This window comes from Elephantulus edwardii, unplaced genomic scaffold, assembly GCF_000299155.1.
Source record: "Elephantulus edwardii isolate Elephantulus edwardi_28Jun2011 unplaced genomic scaffold, EleEdw1.0 scaffold00033, whole genome shotgun sequence".
NCBI classification, from domain to species: Eukaryota; Metazoa; Chordata; class Mammalia; order Macroscelidea; family Macroscelididae; genus Elephantulus; species Elephantulus edwardii.
This window is the reverse complement of record NW_006399783.1, coordinates 6,182,166-6,202,179: the sequence shown is the minus strand read 5'-3', so window position 1 is coordinate 6,202,179 and position 20,014 is coordinate 6,182,166. Positions and strand designations below refer to the sequence as shown.

The 20,014-nt window shown below is 44.1% G+C and overlaps 1 protein-coding gene across 2 annotated transcripts in view; it reads right to left on the bottom strand.

Annotated features, from left to right (window-relative positions):
- The window catches only part of WWC1 (WW and C2 domain containing 1), a 203,259-nt gene that overhangs the window by 59,858 nt on the left and 123,387 nt on the right, over positions 1–20,014 (bottom strand). For both annotated transcript variants that reach the window (XM_006884327.1, XM_006884328.1), the window contains exons 5-9: positions 19,491–19,570; positions 12,201–12,330; positions 10,021–10,167; positions 8,681–8,754; positions 2,532–2,774 (exon numbers count right to left, since the gene is read on the bottom strand). In XM_006884327.1, the coding sequence (XP_006884389.1) occupies positions 2,532–2,774; positions 8,681–8,754; positions 10,021–10,167; positions 12,201–12,330; positions 19,491–19,570 (674 nt within the window). The remainder of the gene's footprint in view (positions 1–2,531; positions 2,775–8,680; positions 8,755–10,020; positions 10,168–12,200; positions 12,331–19,490; positions 19,571–20,014) is intronic.

Here is a 20,014-nt window from a genome sequence, read left to right as displayed (position 1 = left end):
GAAACACAATGTGAATGAAGGATAGCGTGCAACACAATGGATAAAAACTTTGTAAGCAAACCAGTATGAACTAAAAATTAAAAAGAAACGAAGACATAATGCATTGGGTGTATAAAAAAAAAAAAGAGGAGGCTGTGCCCCATGTCAACCTTGAAGAATCAGGGTCCTTACTCTTACAAGCACCCTGTCTGTATACCAACTGAGAGAAGCAATAGAAAGGGGGCAGAGTGAGGGGTGTCTGGGGTTCATTCTGGTCCTTCTCAAGAGCACCTTGAATGGAAGAGGCTGCTGAGTGAAGGTGAATGAGCATAGTACCACATGCTGAGAGAGATCACACACATTAGAGAGAAACAGACCCACACAGAAACACACACACAGGAAAAACAGAGTAGGAGGGAAGGACAGTGAGAATTGAAGAAAGAATCAGGGAACCAGGGACAGAGAGCTGCCAAACACCAATGATCCAAGCTGTCTCCTGCCCTTGTACTTGCACCTGGCAGAGGGTCTGTACTAATCAGATGCTCCTCTCAGTGGAAGTCAGAGGAAACGGAAGCATTACCCACACCTGCGATGTCACTGTTAGCAGTTCTGATGAAGGGCTTTGTCAGGGAGGTATCCCTACCACTGACCAGTCAATGAATTGACGTAAGCCACCAGAGGTTATGCAGAGACTAATTAGCGGGGTGACCCTGGAATCTCAAAATGTGCAGGTATAACTGAGGAAAAGCCAGGGCTTTACTAACTGGTGACAGAACAATTTTAAAATGCTAAAGAGCAAGGATGTTGGCATAAAGAGGAAGGTACGCTTGAATCAAACCATGGAATTTTCAACTGCTTTCTAGGCATTTGAAAGCTGGACAATGAATAAGGAAGCTTGAAGAAGAACTGATGTGTTTGAATTGTGATACTAGAGAAGAGCACTGACCATATACAATGGACTGCTAAAAACAAGTGAATCTGTCTTGGAGTAAGTTCAAACTAGGGTTGGTTTAGAGGGAAGGACAGGGAAGCTTTAGCTCATATACTTGAAGCATGTCGTCAGAAGGAATCAGTCCTTGGTAAATTATATCACACTGAGAGAGGTAGAGGGTCAGTGAAAAACAGAAAGGCCCTAAACCAGATGGGCTGACACAATGACTTCAATAAACAGTAACAGTTTTGAGCATGGCAGACTGTGATGATGACACAGGTTAGGGTAAGGTTCAGAGCTGTATTTCACAGGGCTGCCATAAATCATAGTTGACTCAATGGTATCTAACAATAACAACAACAGCAATAACATACGAGCCACATTCCATAAAGCTGGAAGGATTCCTGAAGTCTTCAGATTCATCATAGGCGATCTAGAGAGAACACAACTAGGTACCTAACACTCTTTCCCTGCTTCACTCAGGGCATTGATATGTTTACGTGCTTTATAAACTGGGTATCTGCTTCCAAATTCACTGGGAAGAGAATCTCTTTCAATTAACTCCACTCTCGCCCCTACATTTGAAAATCACTAGTTTCAATTCTCTGCTCCTTAAGGCTAGGGATTCTTCTCACAAAATTTACTATCAAAAATGAAAATTATCAGACTAGGTCTGAAGGTTACTGGGGCAAGGGCCGTATTTTTACTAATTTCTAAACATTCTAAATTGTCTTATACAGAGATGATGAGTCGTAAAATGTTTGTTGAATGAATAGCAAATGACAAATGGAGAATGAAAAGATGAATGACAGTGCATCTGCGAGCTGCAGAGCCTCCTGGGAACATAGTGCCATGTTTAGCCCAGTGTGCTGGTGTGAACACTGAGGGAAAGAAGAGTTTCGCCTCCAGCATTTACAGTACCTGGCTTGGTCCCTAGAAGCATTTTGTTTGGAACTCCTACCTAAACCAGCACTTTTCAAACTGTGAACGGCAATTCTTATCATGTGGTAAAATAAATTCAGTGGGTTATAACTGGCATTAAAAGAAATGCACTACGAGAGAACATATCAGCGTTCCATCACACGTAGAAAGTGAGTTTACTTTTCTGCAATACTTCTGTGTACTGGGACACTATATAAAATGTGAGCCACTGCCACAAAGTTGGAAAACTATTGCTTTAAAGTATGCAGAGTTCCTTGGTAGAAATGGTTTAGTGCTTTACTACTATCCAAAAGGTTGCTGGTACAAACCTACCCAAAGACGTCTTGGAAGAAAGGCCTGGGAATCTGCTTCTGAAAGGTCATGGCCTTGAAAACCCTATGCAGCAATAACTGCAACTAAACAACAGTAGATCTTACTTTAGTCAGAATATACATTTCGGAAAATCTGCACCTGAACAGAATTTTTGATAACTCCGTGCCAATAGGAGCTGGTGCTAGGATACCAATAAATTTCCCCCAGATCTGCTATTTTGGAAAGCTGAGCTATCTCTGAAATTGTTTTAGAGGGAGCCAGGTGTCTCCCTCGTCCCTTGCCTCCTTGCACTGGGGTGGGGGTGGGGGTTGAAGGACAGAGACGCAGTGAGGACAGCTCCGTTGGCACACACCCAGGCCAGCCCCACCTCTCTGTCAGCGCCTTGCTCTGGGTGTCCCTGGCTGCCTGCAGGTCCTTCTCCAGACGTTTCCGCGCCATCTCCAGCTGCTCCACCTCGCCCTGCGTCCACTTCCTGGGGCTGATGAACCGCATCTCCTTCAGCAGCTCCTCCTTCTCATTGATGAGGACCAGCCGGTCCCGCTCCGAGTCCAGCACTCCAGGCCAAGCCTCACTGTCAAGCTTGGCCAGCTGGATCTTCAAGTTGGCAATCCTGGTGGCCAAAAAAGGGAGAATGACTGGTGTATCCACGGACAGTTACTGGGTATCAGAATAAGTATCCGGCTGCACTTCCAAGGTTCTGGGGTACAAAGATATATGCTATCCTTAGAACAATTATTTTTTTTTTTAATTCTCAGAACAACTCTTTACAGTTACTTATTCTTTTGATCAAGGACCAAGCATTACCTAAAAACCACGTGCGGAAGCCTGCCATTTGGGCAAGCAGGGAAGTAGGCTGTGTAGGAAAAGTGACACAGAGTGAATAAGGCTAAGAACTTACCCAGAGGGACAGAGCCTGGTTCAGTGGAGAGTCCTGGACTCCATACCAGGCAATAATCGGACTCCATACCAGGCAATAATCACTTGCTGACTAGCTGTGTGACCTTAAGCATGTAATTTCAGTTCTTTGGTAAGAGAAGAGATTTGTCCCAGAGAGGGTGATACTGGGCTTGTCCTTGGAGGCATTGATTCTGAAGTTTCATCTGACATACTTTGGACGTGTTGCAAGGAGGGACCAGTCCTTGGAGAGGGATGCCATGCTTAGGAGGGCAGAGGGACAGTGCAGGAGAGGAAGATTCTCGATGAGATGGATTGACTCAGTAACTGGGGTAATGGGAGTATGTGTGTCAGAGACAATAAGATTGGCACAGAATAGAGAAGGGTTTAGGGGCTGTATGTACCTCGATGGCACACAACAACGAAATAAAACAATAGGAATAACAAAAGTCTCTTCTTATAGCTTATCGTTGAGGATTTTGTGACAAAATTAATTAGTTTCCCAAGTACAGTATTTGGCATAAAGTAAGACAATGAATCAATCAAAGCTCAATAAATGTCGATGTTATCATCAGTGGTTAATACTTGTTGTTGTTGTTATGTGCCATCGAGTCGTTTCCGACTCATAGCGACCCTATGCACAACAGCTCTAAACCCTGCTCTATCCTGCGCCAACCGCACCGCCTCTGACACACCCATCCCGATTACCCCAGTCACCGAATCAATCCATCTCATAGAGGGTCTTCCCCTCCTGCGCTGTCCCTCCACCCTCCCAAGCATGATGTCCCTCTCCAAGGACCCGTCCCTCCTGGCAACATGTCCAAAGTATGTCAGATGAAGCCCCAGAATCCTTGCCTCCAAGGAGCAGCTTGGTTTAATCCTCTCCAAGATGGATCTGTTTGTTTTCCTGGCAGTCCAGGGTACATTCAGTACCCTTCTCCAGCACCACAGCTCAAAAGCATCCACTCTCCTTCTGTCCTCCCTAGTCATTGTCCAACTCTCTGATGCATAACAAGCGATTGCAAATACCATGGCCTGTATCAGGCGCACCTTAGTCTCCAGAGAGACGCTGTTGCTCCTGAGTACGTTTGAGAGGTCCCTAACGGCAGACTTTCCCATCGCGATACACTTTTTGATTTCCTGACTGCTGGTACCAAGAGTGTTGACTGTGGAGCCGAGCAAAGTGAAGCTGTGAACACTTAGTTTGGTCAAATTATTAAATGTATAACACTGAACTCTCTTGAGTTGTGAGATTAGAAAGCAATTATCCTTCAGAATTGTTGTGAAAATTAGCAATAATATATTCAGAGTGTCTGGCATGAGATAGGTGTTGAATCAACTGTAGTTTTGGACCTACTACAACTTCAAAAAAATGCTACAGCTACTAAGCAGGTGTCCTCCATACAGAGAAGGGTACTGGCACAGTATGAAGAACTGGGGTTAAGGGGCAGAAGTTGGGAGGGAGTCCTGGCACAGGCCTTCTTGGCAAAATGACTATTTCTTGAGAAATCAATCTGGGATCACAAATACATATTACAGTACCTAGCACACTGCAGTCCTTTTAAAATGTTAAAGGAAGGATACAGGAGTCCTTTTTTTTTTTTTTAAGTCCTATATTTTAAGTTTTCTGAGACTCAATGTGTTCTATAAGATGGGAATAATAACAACACTGAGGGGCTATTTTATGAAGACTTAGTGGGAATATGTCATAAAGAGCTCTTTACAGATTTCCAAGTATGGAGCATTAATGGTACAGGAGTTACACACTTGGCTGTGAATTGAAAAACTGTCATTTTGAACCCCATCAGAGTGGAAGAAAATAGAAAACCCTAATTTGACTCTCAGGATTGCTATTAAGTTTTCATTGAGTCAACGTTACCTAAAACCAAGAACAAAAAAGTATTACATAGATGTTAGGTATTATTGCCACTAGGCCAACATGAGAGTCACAGTCTAACTAAGACTATTGCTCATTATTAGGTGTTGTCAAGCCACTTTCAACTCGTATCCACTTCAGAGACAACAGAATGAAACACTCCCTGGCCCGGTGCCATGTGCACAGCGATGCCTTGCTTGGGCCCACTGTCACACCACTTTGCCAGTATACAGCTCTTTGAGGGACTTCATTTTCCCAGTGACCCTATCGTTTGGTGGCTTAGCGGTAATGAGCTGTGCTGCCAATCCAAAAAGGCTTGTGGTTCAAATCCACTAGCTACTCCTTTGTGATTCACTGCCTTTGAAAAATCCGCTGGAAGATCAGCTATGAATTGGTTTCAACTTGACAGCATACAACAGCAAACAACATACTTTACCACGCATGATGCCTTTCTCAGAAAATCCTAATAACATGTCTAACATGTCCAAAAGTCTTTTGTCTTTACTTCTGTTTGTACTTTCAAGATTGCTTTGGTTAGTCTTCCGGCAGTTGAGAGTATATTCAATATTCTTCATCAACACCGTAATTCAAGAATTATCAGTGCTTCTCTCTCTTCCTAATTTACTGTCCAGCTTTTGCACATGTCTGAGGTAAATGAAAATACTACAGCTTGGGTAATGTGCACCTTAGTCCACAAAGTGATATCCTTGTTCTCTAATACTTCAAAGAAATCCTTTGAAGCAGACTTGGCCAGTGTAACAACTGGCTTAATTTCCTGACTGCTGCTTCCATGTCCATTGACTACAGATGAAGGAAAATGAAACCCCTGACAACTTCAATCTTTTCTCCATTGATCATGATGTTGTTTGCTGGTCCTGAGGATTTTTCTTTCCTTGATGTTGATAAGTAACCCATAACACCGTCTTTGATCCTCCTCAGTGTTTCAAGTCCTCTTCACTTTCAACAATTAAGGTTGTATCACCTGCGTATCACAAGTTGTTAATGAGCCTTCCTCCAAGTCTGATGCTCTGTTCTTCAAATAGTCCAATTTCTCTGATTATTTATTCAGCATACAGATTGAATATGTATGGTGAAAAGGTAACACATACACGTCTCCTGATTTTAAACATGCAGTATCTCCTGATTCTGTTTGAACAACTGCCTTTTGATCTACATGAATGGTCCCACACGAATGCAGTTAAGTAATCTGGAATTCCCACTCTTCACAATGCTACTTGTTAATTTGTTATGATCCACACAGTTGACTGTCTTTGCATAAAAAATGAAGCAAAGCAAAACAAAAAACCAAAAACAAAACCCAGCATATTTTCTTCCTGGAATTCTCTACTCTTATCCAGTATCCATCTGACATAAGCAATAATATCTCTCATTTCGTATCTTCTTCTAAATACAGCTTGAATTTGTGGCAGTTCCCTGTCAAAGTACTGATGTAACCCGTTTTTAATTATCTTTAGAAAAATTTTACTTCCATGTGATATTAATGATATTGTTCATATTTTCCACATTCTGTTGGATCACCTTTCTTTGGAATAGGCACAAATAAGATCTTTTCTAGTCGATGCACCAGAGAGATGTTTTTCATTTTTGAGCTCTCCCAACAGTGAATCCATTGTTGGAACATCCTAGTTGGTATTCCTCTAATTCCTGGTCTCTTGTGCTTCATCAGTGCCTTTAATACAATTTCTTTTTTTTATCAGTGGACCTTCTTTCCAATACTGTTGGTTCTTGATTGTAGTCTACTTCCTGAAATGATTGAACAGGGACCAATTCTTTCTGGTAGAGTGACTCTACATATATTCCTTACAACTTTTTTTTTTATTCTTCTTGTGTAATTCAGTATTTTGCTCATAAAACCCATTAGCATTGCAACTTGAGAGCTCAATTTTTTCTTCAGCCATTTAATTTGTGAAATGCTGAGCATGTTTTCTTATTCTTTTGGTCTTCTATCTCCAGAGCTACCTTTTGAAATCTGTTCAGCTCTCCTCATCCTCAGGGTAGAGGGTCAGTACAAGAGAGTAAGATCTTCAACAACCCCTCCCCCAGCTTTCAACAATGGCCATTTTACTCAGGAAGGTCAGTGGCTTTCATGCCTATGACTTGCTGAAACTGTTGGGATGCTGGGTTTGCAGAGCTGGGAGTATGAACTCTTGAAATGCTGGGGGTCGTCTTGCCACTTTTATAAGAACACTTGCTGTAGCATGAAGCAAGCATAAACCAACCAAAAGTGTGACAAAAAGGAGAGAGACTGACTCTATGGAACATCATTCTGAATCTTGCATGCCACTGTGTCTGAAGCTAGGGCTTGGGTGTTACATAAGACTCAAATTGTGCCCCTTTCCTTTTTGCTCTTACGAGACTAGTTTGTTGTTTTGTTTTGTTTTAAATTTATTATTGATTTCAATGAATATTTCCAGAGACTTTGGATTTCCATTCATCCATTGTTGCACTTTTCTCCCCTCCCAACCCTCCCCCCTAGTACACTACCCTTTTGTAAAAGCAAAATTCTTTCAACAATCCCTCCCCCCAGGTCCACTCCACTATGCAGCCTTCGCTCTGGACTCCTGTCATGACAAAAATACCTAATCACATATCCCTTTTAAACAGTTTTCTCCCTCATCTATTTCAATGCAGTATACATTATTGAACCCATCTTTCTCAACTAGACTAGTTTTTATAGGATTTGTGTAATTGCTACCATGAATTCTGTTACACAGAACATACTGAGGGATAGAGCTGGTACTGCCACATTCCATACAGCCTGACTGAGATGGGCCGTGAGCCAGACAACCTAGCCTAAGGAGGAATTGATGCCATCAGCTTGGTTTCATTCATTAGCCCTGTGCCCAAGGGCTTTTTTCCCAGGAAGCTTGGCTTACTGTGTGTGAAGATCCTGGACTTTTAGCTGTGTCGTCCGGGTTCAATTCAAAAGCGGACTTCACCATATGGAAAAGTCACAGAAAACCTTAGGTCTTACTTTTCCTCTCTACCATGGAGATAGTAAGTTTTAACTTATTATACAAAGTAACTTTTAAAGTTAAATGAGAAAATATATGCACAAATGTTTTAGCATAATGCCTGTCTTATAATAGATGCTCTAAAACCGAAAGCTTTCAATATTACTTCTGTTTTCATGTCATGCATTGCAGTAGAAGTTAACACCCAGGATGCTATGAAGCCAGGAAGCATTTAAAGTCACTGGGGCTTATACTTTTTAGAAGCACAGCTTGCTTTCAACTGAACACCAGACAACAAACTAGAAAGTTCCTGTCATCTTTTAAGCTGTTGCCATAATTTGTGCTCCTTCTCCAACCAAACTGGATAGAACTGGTGATGATTGCATAGCATGGTGCATACAATTAATGCTTAAGAATGCTGAAGTGACAAATGCTTAGTTACATATATTTATTTTTACCACAATTTGAAAAATAATGTACCAGTGGGAAAACTATGATTATAGAAGGAGAAGCAGGAAAATGGAAAGAGGATCAGACTGTGAGGTCAAACAAGTCTGGGTTCAAAGCACAGTTCCCTCCTTTATGTAGTAGGGCCAATTATGCCCTAAGCATCAAAGACGAATAAAATAGTATGATTAGAATACCTCTCTTTCTTGATCCTTGTGAGCATTTTACAAGATGAAGTGTGTAGAAAACCAGGCACAGAACATTTAACAACAATAATCATTTTTGTTGGAAGAACTCTGCCCCCAATTCCCAGCCTCTAATTACCTTCTCTTAGCCTCTTCATATCGAAGGCGCAATCTGACCTTCTCTGCCAACTGACTGTTGCTGCTGGTGCCAAACTGGAGAAGAAGAACAAAGTCTGGAATTATACAGCTACTGTGGCCACTGTGGAGTTGGGTTTCCAAGGCTCACGGGAGATTTGACAGCTTGCGTGGGAAGCAGCTAAGAATAACCCCCAATTACCAGGCTAGCTGTGGAGATCTCAGGAAGCTTGTCAAGCAAAATACTTTCTTTCCTTCAGGTCATTCGAAGAGCCTCAAACTCGGACATCTCTTGCGTTGAGAAGAGAGACCAAGGGCCCAGAACATCAACTTGCAGCCCCAGATAGCTTGGAGCCAATTCAAGACACACAAGCGTGAAGGACAGTTGTGAGGAGACAAGGACAGCCAGGAAACAAGAAAGCCATTCTAGGGACACTGGGGAGAGGGTCGTCCAAAAACTCAGGGAGACCAAAATCAGTCATGAGACAATAGGTGAGTGGGGAGAAGGTTCTGGAACTTGGAAGGAGGGACACAGCTTCTTCACAAACACGCTGGCCCTGCAGGTGACTTATGGCTGTGCACACGAGTAGAGTGAGGGAGGGGGGAGCAGCCCCATCGCCGTGCTAGTCTGTCAAAAGTGGTAACAAGCCCCAAGGCTCACCCGATCACACACGGACTTAGGTTCTCTTCACGAGTGGGAACACAGCTATAGAAATCAGACAGGAACAGCATTTAAGCCACAGAGGCTATAGGAGGAGGGTTTGTTCGAAGTCGCCTGCTCTCTTAAAACAAAAGCTGCCCAAAGTTACAGACTGCCACGGGTCACTCCTACTCTGGCTAACGTGTTCACAGGCTGCAGGCGGCCTTTGACTATTATCACTGTTACCAGCCTTAGGTTTTGAACTAGAGGCAAGCAGCTGTCTGAAAGCTTGTGTGCATTGTTTTGGGACTTACAGGAGGAAAATATCCTCTGCCTTCCAGCTGGTGAAAGGAAAACAGAATGGGAACTGCACAATAGTATCAAAGAAACCAGAGAAAAGCTACTTTGTCCTTCAAAAGTGTTTTCTGTGCAGTATTCTATGGATGCCAGGATTTAGGCAGCTAGACTACAGAGGCCATGGTGGCTTTTCCTCGGCATCATTACCCAAGGGCCAGCAGACCTGCAAGGACAGAGCTGCAGGGGGCTGTGTTAGTTGCTAGCCTCTCAGAAAGCCCCTGGCAGCTCTTCAGGCGAGCAGGGAAAAGGTAGCGGGAGTCACTTCCCAGAAATCGGCTCAATGGGAATGTGGCAGCTTCCACATGCCGTCCCGGGTTGGCCTTCAGAAGCACGCATGGCTTACTCACGTTTCCTGAGATGTCCGTCTGGGAGCTCACGTCTGAGTACTGTTTGGGCAGTGGGAAGCTGGAACTCTCCAGAGAGCTGCTGCTGGACCACAGGTCTGAGTGGGATCCCCTGTCTGTGTGGAAGCCGTCTTTGAGCATGGCGAGGGTCTGAAGAGGTAGAGGGAGCGTTAGCAAGGTGCCTCCCAAGGAGATCTGGGTCTCCTTTTACTTGGTTCCTTAGTCATGTCCTCCGTCTTACAAACTCGTGATGCTCCACACATTTTTCTCAGCTGTGATAAAAGAGTGAGCCACAAAAGAACTAACTCACTATGCACCAGACACTGGGCCAGGCCCTTTATATGAAAGAGACAGGTGTGGACGTTGGTCCTGGGGCCACAGTGCTGGAGCTGGAGCCTCTCTCTCCTTTGCTACCCTCATGTTGTATGACACGATCTGCATCTCAATTTTCTCTCCTGCACAATGGAATGAAATCAAAGGTCCTAACTCACCAGTCTTTGGAAAAAAGACATCATGATTGGAAAGGCAGAGGGTCAGTGAAAGAGAGGAAGACCCTGAACAGGATTGCTTGACACCAGTTACTCTTAACAATGGGCTCAAGCACATCAGAGAGGTGGAGAACAGCACAGGATAGGGCAGGGTTCAGGTCTATTGTTCACGGGGTCATTATGAGTCAGTCACCTCGATGGTATATAAGAACTCACAGGCCAGCGTACTTGATCAATGAGATGACAGGTGTACAGCACTAGGACAGTCAATACTCACTGACTGCCAGCTTTACTGTATCCTACTGGATCATGACAAGCCTGTGAGGAATGACCTATAATCATCTCCATTGTATTGACAAGGGAGCTGTTACATGGAGCAGCTGGCAGCATCAGGACAGAGTCCTGGTAATAAGCCTCCTGCTCTTTACCACAGCATCGTGAGAGCAAATGGCCTCACTGGCTCAGAGACCTCTCTGAATTTTTCACTGCTTTAGTGCCTTGAGGAGGAGCTTTGGAAGACTGTGTCATAGAGCAAATAGCATCCTTCTCTAAGTCCTGTAGAATCTCTCCGTCAGGCTTTTCATCTGCAGGTGGGAATAACAAATTATCTCAGGTGTGAGGGCAGCTCCTGTGTAAGGAGATGGTGCATACTAAGGTTAAAAAAATGGACTTTGGAGTCAGATGTTCTTAAGATTGAATTGTGGCCCTACTACCTATGAGCTTTACATAGTTATCGATATAGAGATATGTGAGGCACGGGGCATGCAAAATACTTGACCCAACTGCTTGTCTGACACATTAAATAATATCTGAGATTATTTGCTTAATTTTCTGCATAGAAGCCATTGTTTCTGTTAGCTGCCATTGAATTGGCTCTGACTCACAGAGATTCTATCTCCAACAGAAGGGAACAGGGCCTGTTCCTATGCCGCCTTCACAGATGTTGGCATGCTGTGTTAGTCTTTCATCCTAGGGGCCTCATTTTCCAGCACTGTATCAAATAATATTCTTTTTAAATTCATAGTGGTTTTGATTGGTGACGCTTTAGAGTTAGAGCATGAGGCTTTTCTCTCTAGTCTAAGTCAGTCTCTAAGCTCTGCTTCACATGTCCACCATGGGCAGCCCTGCCAATATTTAAAAAACCAACAGTAATGCTTCCAGCTTCACAGCAACACACAAGCCACCACACCACGACAAACTGGTAGACAGGAGGGGGTAAGAATGAGTACATGTAATCAAATGATTACACATCAATGTTGGAGATGTCAAAGCTATTTCCATCCTGTTTGTTTTTTTTTAAAAAAATATGCGAATTGACTAGAACCGTTCTTGTTTTTGTTGCTGTTATGTGCCATCGAGTCACCTGCAACCCATAGTGACCCGATGTATAACAGCTCTGAAGCCTGCCCTGTCCTGAGCCAGTCTCCCTAATTCTGACACACCAACCCCATTGCCTCAGTTACTATATCAATCTGGCAAGGATGTGGCCTCTGGAGAAAGATAGAAGGCTTCCCTTCCAATCCTGCCATTTAGTCTAGCTGTGTATACAATGGTACCAAAGGCTGAAGGAGCCAAGCACTGAGAATTCAGTGATGTGGAAGCATTTGGAACTGGCTCCCACAAGGCCCGACATACAGGTAGTCAGGAAGAATTAGCAACCAAGAGACAGGCCCACCACACTGGGAACATACAGACCTTAATGAGATCTTGCTTTTCCCTTTCTCCACAGGTAATGGCCTTTTTGATGGCTTTTGTTTCTCGTAAGACGGCCTGAGCTTCATCCAGTTTAAAGCTGCCCTGAGCATTGGACATTTTCTTATCAATTCTAAAAGAAAAGGAAGAGGAAAGACCAGACAAGGAAATGGTCAGGGACAGGGCTTCCTGGGGGAAAAGCACTGAGCATGGTACTTAGATTCCTCCGAGAGTTTACTTGCTCTGCCCTGTACACCCTTCTCCTGCCCAGGTGCCCCCTATGCAAAAGGCACAGTCTCTGTTAAATCACAAATGCGCCATAGTGGATCGTGGGGAGCTGTTCTGTGCACTGTAGGATGCTTAGCAGCACCCCTGGTCTCCATCCACCTGATGCCAGCAGCATCTTCCTTCTTTCCAATTGTTGTTGTTGCTGCTGATTGCCATTGAGTCAAGTATGACTCATTAACAACCCTATGAACAAAAGACCTAAAAACTTTCCAAAACTATCGTTGCTTCTCAAAGTTCAGTTTCCAGAGACATGTTGTTTGGGAAGTAGATGCCAGGGAGCTCTGGTGGCCTAGTGGCAAGAAGCTGCACTGCAATCCTGAAGGTACACATGGTTCAAGGCCATCTGCTGCTCCGTGGGATAAGGATGGGCAATCTCCTCCCATGAAATTAACTGCCTCTGAAAACCACCAGAGGGTCAGCTATGGGTTAGTTCTGACTTAATGGCACATAACAACAACAGTATTCTACCCCGTAGTGACACCAAAAATGCCTGCAGATATTGCCAAATGTTCTCTGGTGGACAAAGTCACCCCAGCTTAAGAACCACTTCCTTTAATAAGTATCTGATAAATTCATGGATATAATGAAGGAAAGGTTAAAAAAAAATAAAAAAAGGAAAAGAACCCCCACAGTTTCACTGTCAGGAGTGTAACTTTGGGCATGGCTCTTAACCACAGGCATCTCATTCTCTTTGTCTAAATTAAGAGGGTCTTGCCTCCTCCCCTGTCTTTTTGTTCATATGCTGCTAGGAATGTCAGATGGGATAAAGTAAGGAAAACTGTGTGGGAAAGAAGCATTGCAAAAATATAAGTGATTAAGTTCAAATTAAAACTAAAGAAGATTAAATTATACCCACAGGAATCAAAATTTGACCTTGCGTCTATCTCCCATGAATTTAAAAACCAGCGCAGGAATAGGTTTGAGGCCTTAAACACTAATGAACAAAGACCAGATAAGCTGTGGGAAGATATCAAGAATACCATTTATGAAGAATGCAAAAGATCATTACTAATAAGTAAGAAGAAGAAAAGACCAAAGTGGATGTCAGAAGAGACTCTGAATATTGCACTAGAGCACCGAGAAGCCAAAGGAAAGGGAAGAAATCTAGAAGAGGCTAAATAGGTTTCAAAGGGCTGCTCAAGAGGACAAGGTAAATATTATAGTGAAATGTGCAAGGAGCTGGAGCCAGAAAATCAAAAGGGCCAAACTCACTCATCATTTCTTAAGCTGAAAGAATTAAGAATAAATTCAAGGCATGAGTTGCAATACTTAAGGATGCTATAAGCAGAATATGGAATGATTCAGGAAGCATTAAAAGCAGATGGAAGGAGTATTCAGAGTCATTGTACCAAAAAGAATTGGCTGACACAGAAGAATTTGAGGACACAACATATGATCAAGAGGCAATGGTGATGAGGGAGGATGTGCAGACTGTTCTGAATGACTTGCAAAAAAAAATAAACCCCCAGGAATTGATGGAATACCAATTTATGTATTTCGGCAAACAGATGCTGCCCTGCATGTGCTCACCAAGTTGTGCCAAGTAATCTGAAGGACCACGACTTGGCCAACTGACTGTAAGAGATTCATATTTATTCCCATTCTGAAAAAAGGTGACCTAACAGAGTGTGGAAATTATCAAACAATATCACTAATATCACATGCTAGCAAAATCTTGCTGAAGATTATACAGAAAAGACTTAAAACAGTACATTGACAGAGAATGACCAGAAACACAGGCTGGGTTTAGAAGAGGTTATGACCCTAGGGACATTATTGCCAAAGTCAGATGGATCTTGGAAGAAATCAGAGAGTACCAGAAGAATTTCTATCTGTGTTTCACTGACTATGCAAAGGCATTTAACTGTGTGGATCACAAGAAATTGTGGCTAAAAATGGGAATCTCAGAACATTTGATTGTGCTTATATGAAACGTATACTTGACGAAGAAGCAGTCCTCAGAACAGAGCAAGGAAACACTGCATGGTTCAAAATCAGGAAAGGAATATGTCAGGGATGTATCCTGTCCCTGTACCTTTTCAATCTGTATGCAGAATAGATCATTTGGGAAGCAAGGCTTTATGAGGAGTTTCACATCAAGACTGAAGGAAGACTCATTAAAAACCTACAATATGCAGATGACATAACCTTGCTTGCTGAAACTGAAGACGACCTGAAGCTCAACATCAAAAAGACAAAGATTCTCACTACTGGGCCAATTGGCAGCACCATAATAGATTGAGGTTGTTAGCAATTACAAGGTTGTTAGCTTGCTCGGATCCATAATCAACACTCTTTACACCAGCAGTCAGGAAATCAAAAGAAGAACTGCATTGAGAAAATCTGCTGTCATGGACATCTCCAGAGTGCTGAAGAGCAATGATGTCAGTCTAGGTACAGAGGTGCACCTAATCCAGGCCATGGGCTTCTCAATTACTTGTTATGCCTCAGGTAGTTGAACAATGACTAATGATCACAGAAGAAGAATAGATGCCTTCAAGTTGTGGTTAAGGAGAAGAGTCTTGAATACACCACGGACTTTCCAGAACAAATGGGTCTGTCCTGGAGAGGGTAAAGCCAAGTCTCTCTTTGGAGGATAGGGCTTTGAAGCTTTGCCTCATTTACTCTGGGCACGGGGTCAGGAGAGATTAGTCCTTGGAGAAGGACATCATGCTCGGAAGGGTGGACGGACAGCGCAAGAGAGGGAGACCCCAGATGAGATGGATTGATTCAGTAACTGGGGCAAATAGGGGTTGGCATGTCAGAGTTAGTGAGACTGGCTCAGGACAGGAAAGGGTTCAGAGCTACTGTACATAGGGTTGCTATACATCACAGGCGACTCAATGGCACATAACAACAAAATACTATGACAGGTTTGGAAGCAGGAGTGGCATCCACTTCCTAAATAACATGCCTCTGGAAACTCTATGGACTTTGATAAATGTCAGTAGTTTTAGAGGGGCTTCAGGCCTTTTGTTCACAGGGTCACTATGAGTCGTGCTCAACTTGAAGGCAGTCAACAACAACAACAACAAAATTGTGGCTTGGAGAGTGTTTTGGCTTATCCAGACCTACATACAGGATCAGGGGTATTGGTGGTTCAGTGACAGAATTGTTGCCCTGCATGTGGGAGACCCAGGTTTGATTCCCGATAAATGCACTTCACGCACAGCCACCCCCTCCTCTATCAGTGGAAGCGTATGTGTTTCTGTGATGCTGAACAGGTTTCAACGGACCTTCCAGACTAGAAGGAACTAGGAATAAAGAAAGACTTAGATTAAGCAGTGGTTTATTTCATTGTGGATAAGGCTTCCATGAGTTAAGGGTCTACTTAAAGTTAGCCAACAACAACAAGACAACACATACAGGTTGGTTCTGATGGAGAGAAAACGGTGACACGGAGTGAAGGGTCTGGATGTAGCTTTGAGATCAGATCAAGCTGGAGATGGCGGGGAGGGGAGGACCCAGAGCCTCTAGGAAGGCAGAGCTGTGGTGTGGAAAAGGTTACAAGGGCAAAGACCAGTTTGAACTGCTTCACATTTTTGCTAAAGCCTAGGCCTGTGGTCTAGTCTATGGTGAAGAAAGGGGAGCTTTACTATCTGAGGGAACACCACAAACTCATTAATTAAGGATGATAAATCCCTCACAGGCATTCCTTTCTGTTTTTGTGCTCGAGGCCAAATTGTCCTGGGCTAAAAATACCCTGCGTGGGGCATCACTGGGTGGCAGGGGCAGGCTCCATCATGGTCTCATTATCTGTGCCGCCAAACAGACGAGAAGGAAGGAGCGTGGTCTCCACACAGCCCTCCCCCTTCGTTATTTCAGCCTCCGTGGAGAGCAAACAAAGCCCCGCTTATGTCTCCCCACTAAAAATAGCCTTTCTATTCCCTTTGAGGACGTGGGCCTGGGCATGCCTGCCAGGTCGGCTGGGATGGGTCTCAGATTTAGACAGAGAAACCGTCTTCTCAGAGCTCTGCCCAGCATAGTGCTGCTGAAGGTGCTGGGCGGAAACCAAGACCCCCCCCAGAACAAGTGCTGCTGGGACAGCAGGTGGCCTGGTCCCCACTGAAGAGAGGGGACAGATATCACTTGCTGGAGCATGTCCAGGGACTGGGAACTCGGGAGAGGGGTCTGCACCCGGCTGCCCTCTGCCAACAGGATGGGACAGAAGCAGCTTGTCTGCTGGGCCCAAGCTTCTTCACTAGGCTCTACCTGATTTCTCTCAGGGGCCTTGGCAACCAGGCTCTGGAATTTGGCTCCGGAGAGCAGCCCTGAGAGGGAACACTTGGGCCGAAGCAGGGACAGAGAACAAAGGGTCACCATTATGTGCTCTGTGAATGAATGTTGTTTTTTTTTTTAAAGAAAGAGTTAAGTGTGTGTATATGTGTGCTTATGTGTGTGTGTGAGAGAGAGAGAGGGGAAGGAGGGGATATGCATGCGCTTTAGTATTTCCAAGTCATGCAGCTGTCCTTTCTCAGAACCTGGGTGATCCACATGTCTGGGCACCACAGACAGCTGCCAGGAAGCAGGGCACAGGCTTTGCAGCCTCAGCTCCTCTGTCTTGTCCAGGCAGCTCTTACCTGAGCAGAACAGCTTCTGTGGTGAAGAAAGATGCCAAGCTGCCTTCTCCCACAATGACAAAATACCAAGCCCCAAACTCTCCTATTTACAAGGGTTCACAATGCTGATGGGCCAAAACTCTGAGCTTTCTGTGGTGATGATTCTTTCTCATCTTTTTAAGGGCTCCTCTTCTAGCCTTATTAACCTTCCTTCCTTCTTCTTTTCTCCCTCTCCTTAGCCTTTCCTGCCTCCCTTCACAAACTGGGGTTTGATAAACCAGGAATAGAAGAAACAGATGAACCTGTATCCCTCCCATCTCATGCTCAGTGTTCTGCAAGGAGAGAAGTATAAGAAGCAGGAGTGACTAAGTAAGGGAAACTTAGACTCACTTTGGGCATATTCTCAGAAGACACACCTTGGAGAAAGATCTCATGCTGGGAGAGATAGAGAACCAGTGAAAGAGAGAAAGATGCTCAAAAGAAATAGACTGACACTGTGACTACCACATGAGCTTGAGTGTGACACGGATGATGAGGATGGTGCAAGAGAGGGCAAGGTCAAGATCGGTTGTTCACAGGATCATTAGGAATCAGTCAGCTTCATCATCTTCGTTATCATCATCTAGCTACGGAGTTGGGAGTGACTCATAGCCGACCCTGCCATGGGTTTTTCATAGGCTATAAGTTGCAGGGAAGGAGATTTCCCATCTTTCTCTCAAAGAGCAGCTAGTGCATTGTATCACCTGCTTTTGGGTTGTCAACCCCATCCTCACTAAGCCACTAAAAATCCCCTATCTTCTCCTAGACCCTGAAAAGGAAGGATCCCTAAGAAGAAGAAAAAAGGCCTTATGTTTCTGGGTACCTAAGGGTTCTCTGCTTATCAGGAAGGAACTATTAGAACAGCTTCAAAATCCAGCCGTCCTTGTTTCTAATACCAGTTCTGACATTTATTAGCTGGGGTCTTGGGTATATTTTTGACACTGTCACTAACTTCATCTATAACGTGGGGCAGATCTTTACTCTTTGCAAGGGGATAAAGATGATGAAATGAAGGAACTGGCCTAAGTCTTTACCCAGTACAAAGTCTAGCTCAAGGCACACATACAGTTTACCTGAGTTCCCTTTCCATGTCTAGGCAGGCAGTGAGCTACAGGTCATCACCTCAAGCTGCACTTACTAATCTTGTACTGTGCGTGCCATATACTGTCATGTACTTGACATGGATTTCCCAATTTAATCTTTACAGACACTTCATTTTTCAGACAAAAAATCTGAAGGTTAGAAGTACTTTCACTTTTTTTAAGGTCCCGGAGAAGTGGCATTTGAACCTAAGTCCTCTGCCTCTTGAAGCCACATATCTAATGCTTGGTGACACCTGTCTGCATTCAAATGGACACCCTGCTCCTCCCCAAACCACAGCCAGGCTTCCGACTAAGGTACTGGGCTGTCAGAGCTACAATGGAGTCTTATCTGGGCCTGATATCAAACATGGGCCCAGGGAGAAAAAAAGAGGCTTGTATTTGGGGTTTCGGCATCAGCTTACCAAACGACAAGAATTTTCAATGCTGCTACAGCATGACAAAGAGGTAAAACAGGTTTGCGGTGGCTCTGAGAATAATGGGAAGTCTTTTCACTAGAAATTCTTGAGGGGGAGTGGGGGAAGGGAACACACATGGGCAGGGAATTATCGTGCAACTATGTGCTCAGAAGCTATTCCATTACCAGAAATTGGAGGACACAATTAAAAAGCAAACCAGCACACATTCCTCATAAACCTCTCTGAGGATCAGGTGGGAATATCTACAGAGTATCACCAATTGTGTTTCCTGGCACTGAAACCTGCTCGACAAATCCTAGCAGCTGTAATCAATCACAATCATGACAACTCATTCTTCCGCTCTCAGCATAGACTGGAACTGTATCTTCCTTCACTTACCTATGTAAAAGAACTTTTGAAAGTGAACACTATTAAAGTTCTCCTGGAAATTCTGTAAGTGTGCCTTAGAATGCAGTGTGTGCGGTGCTGGGAGTACCTATCTGGTATTTCCTTCATGCCGTAATAGATCACTATTCCTTTTGTGTACTCTAGAGGAAGTGGCTGTCCACTTTAAGGTCAAGGGGAAAATGGTTATTTTGTTCGTTTGTCTACATATAAGTCTCTACTGAATGTTCCTGAGGAAAGGTGACGGGTGCACAGGGATAAAGAAAATTTATCTCTATGACTAGGAAGAAAAATCCAACAATAGAACAGACCCTAAGAGCTTTAGAAGTTGAGAGGAGGTAGGAAAGTTTCCTCTTCTATTCAAATTCTAACCTTGGGTAATAGTATTTCTTAGTAAACTGCAGTGGAAAAGAACTGGAACCAACCAATTAGAGGACCCCATTTCCATAGGGAAGGAAGAGACAGAGAGGGCAGCTCCCTGTTCCCTCCACAGGGCAGACTTACTTCTGCAGGGTCTGGAAGCCACGCTCCTTGAACTGTAGCTCCTGCTGGAGATGAACCATCTCTCTCTTCAGCTTGTTGACCTGGGCAGAAGACCACACACACGGCTGAGTTGGGCTGCAAGCTATCTTCTTCCCCAAAGGAGCAAACAGACCAGAAATCCAGAGTTCCTCATGGCCCATAGACACCAGAGGGACCCAAGTAAGCATACTTTGTGTCATATTAATCACAGCATCCTCGCCTCACCAGTGCTGGCCTTGGTCTGTGTAGCTATTCATTCAGTCAGTAACATAGCTCAACTTTTCTTGCAGGTCCTCCTAGCTAGCTCCAGGGAGACAGTGGAAGGGAATGGGCTAACTGGGAGATAGTGTGCCCGTCTCACTTCCTGGCTGGGTGACATCTTTCAAGCCATCTTGCCTTTCTGAACCTTCCTGCCCTGCCCTAACTGATGAGGCTAATGGTAGTCTTAGGGTTGCACACTACCTAAAGCTAACAGGCTTAGGAGAGAGAGCTTTTTACCTACAGAT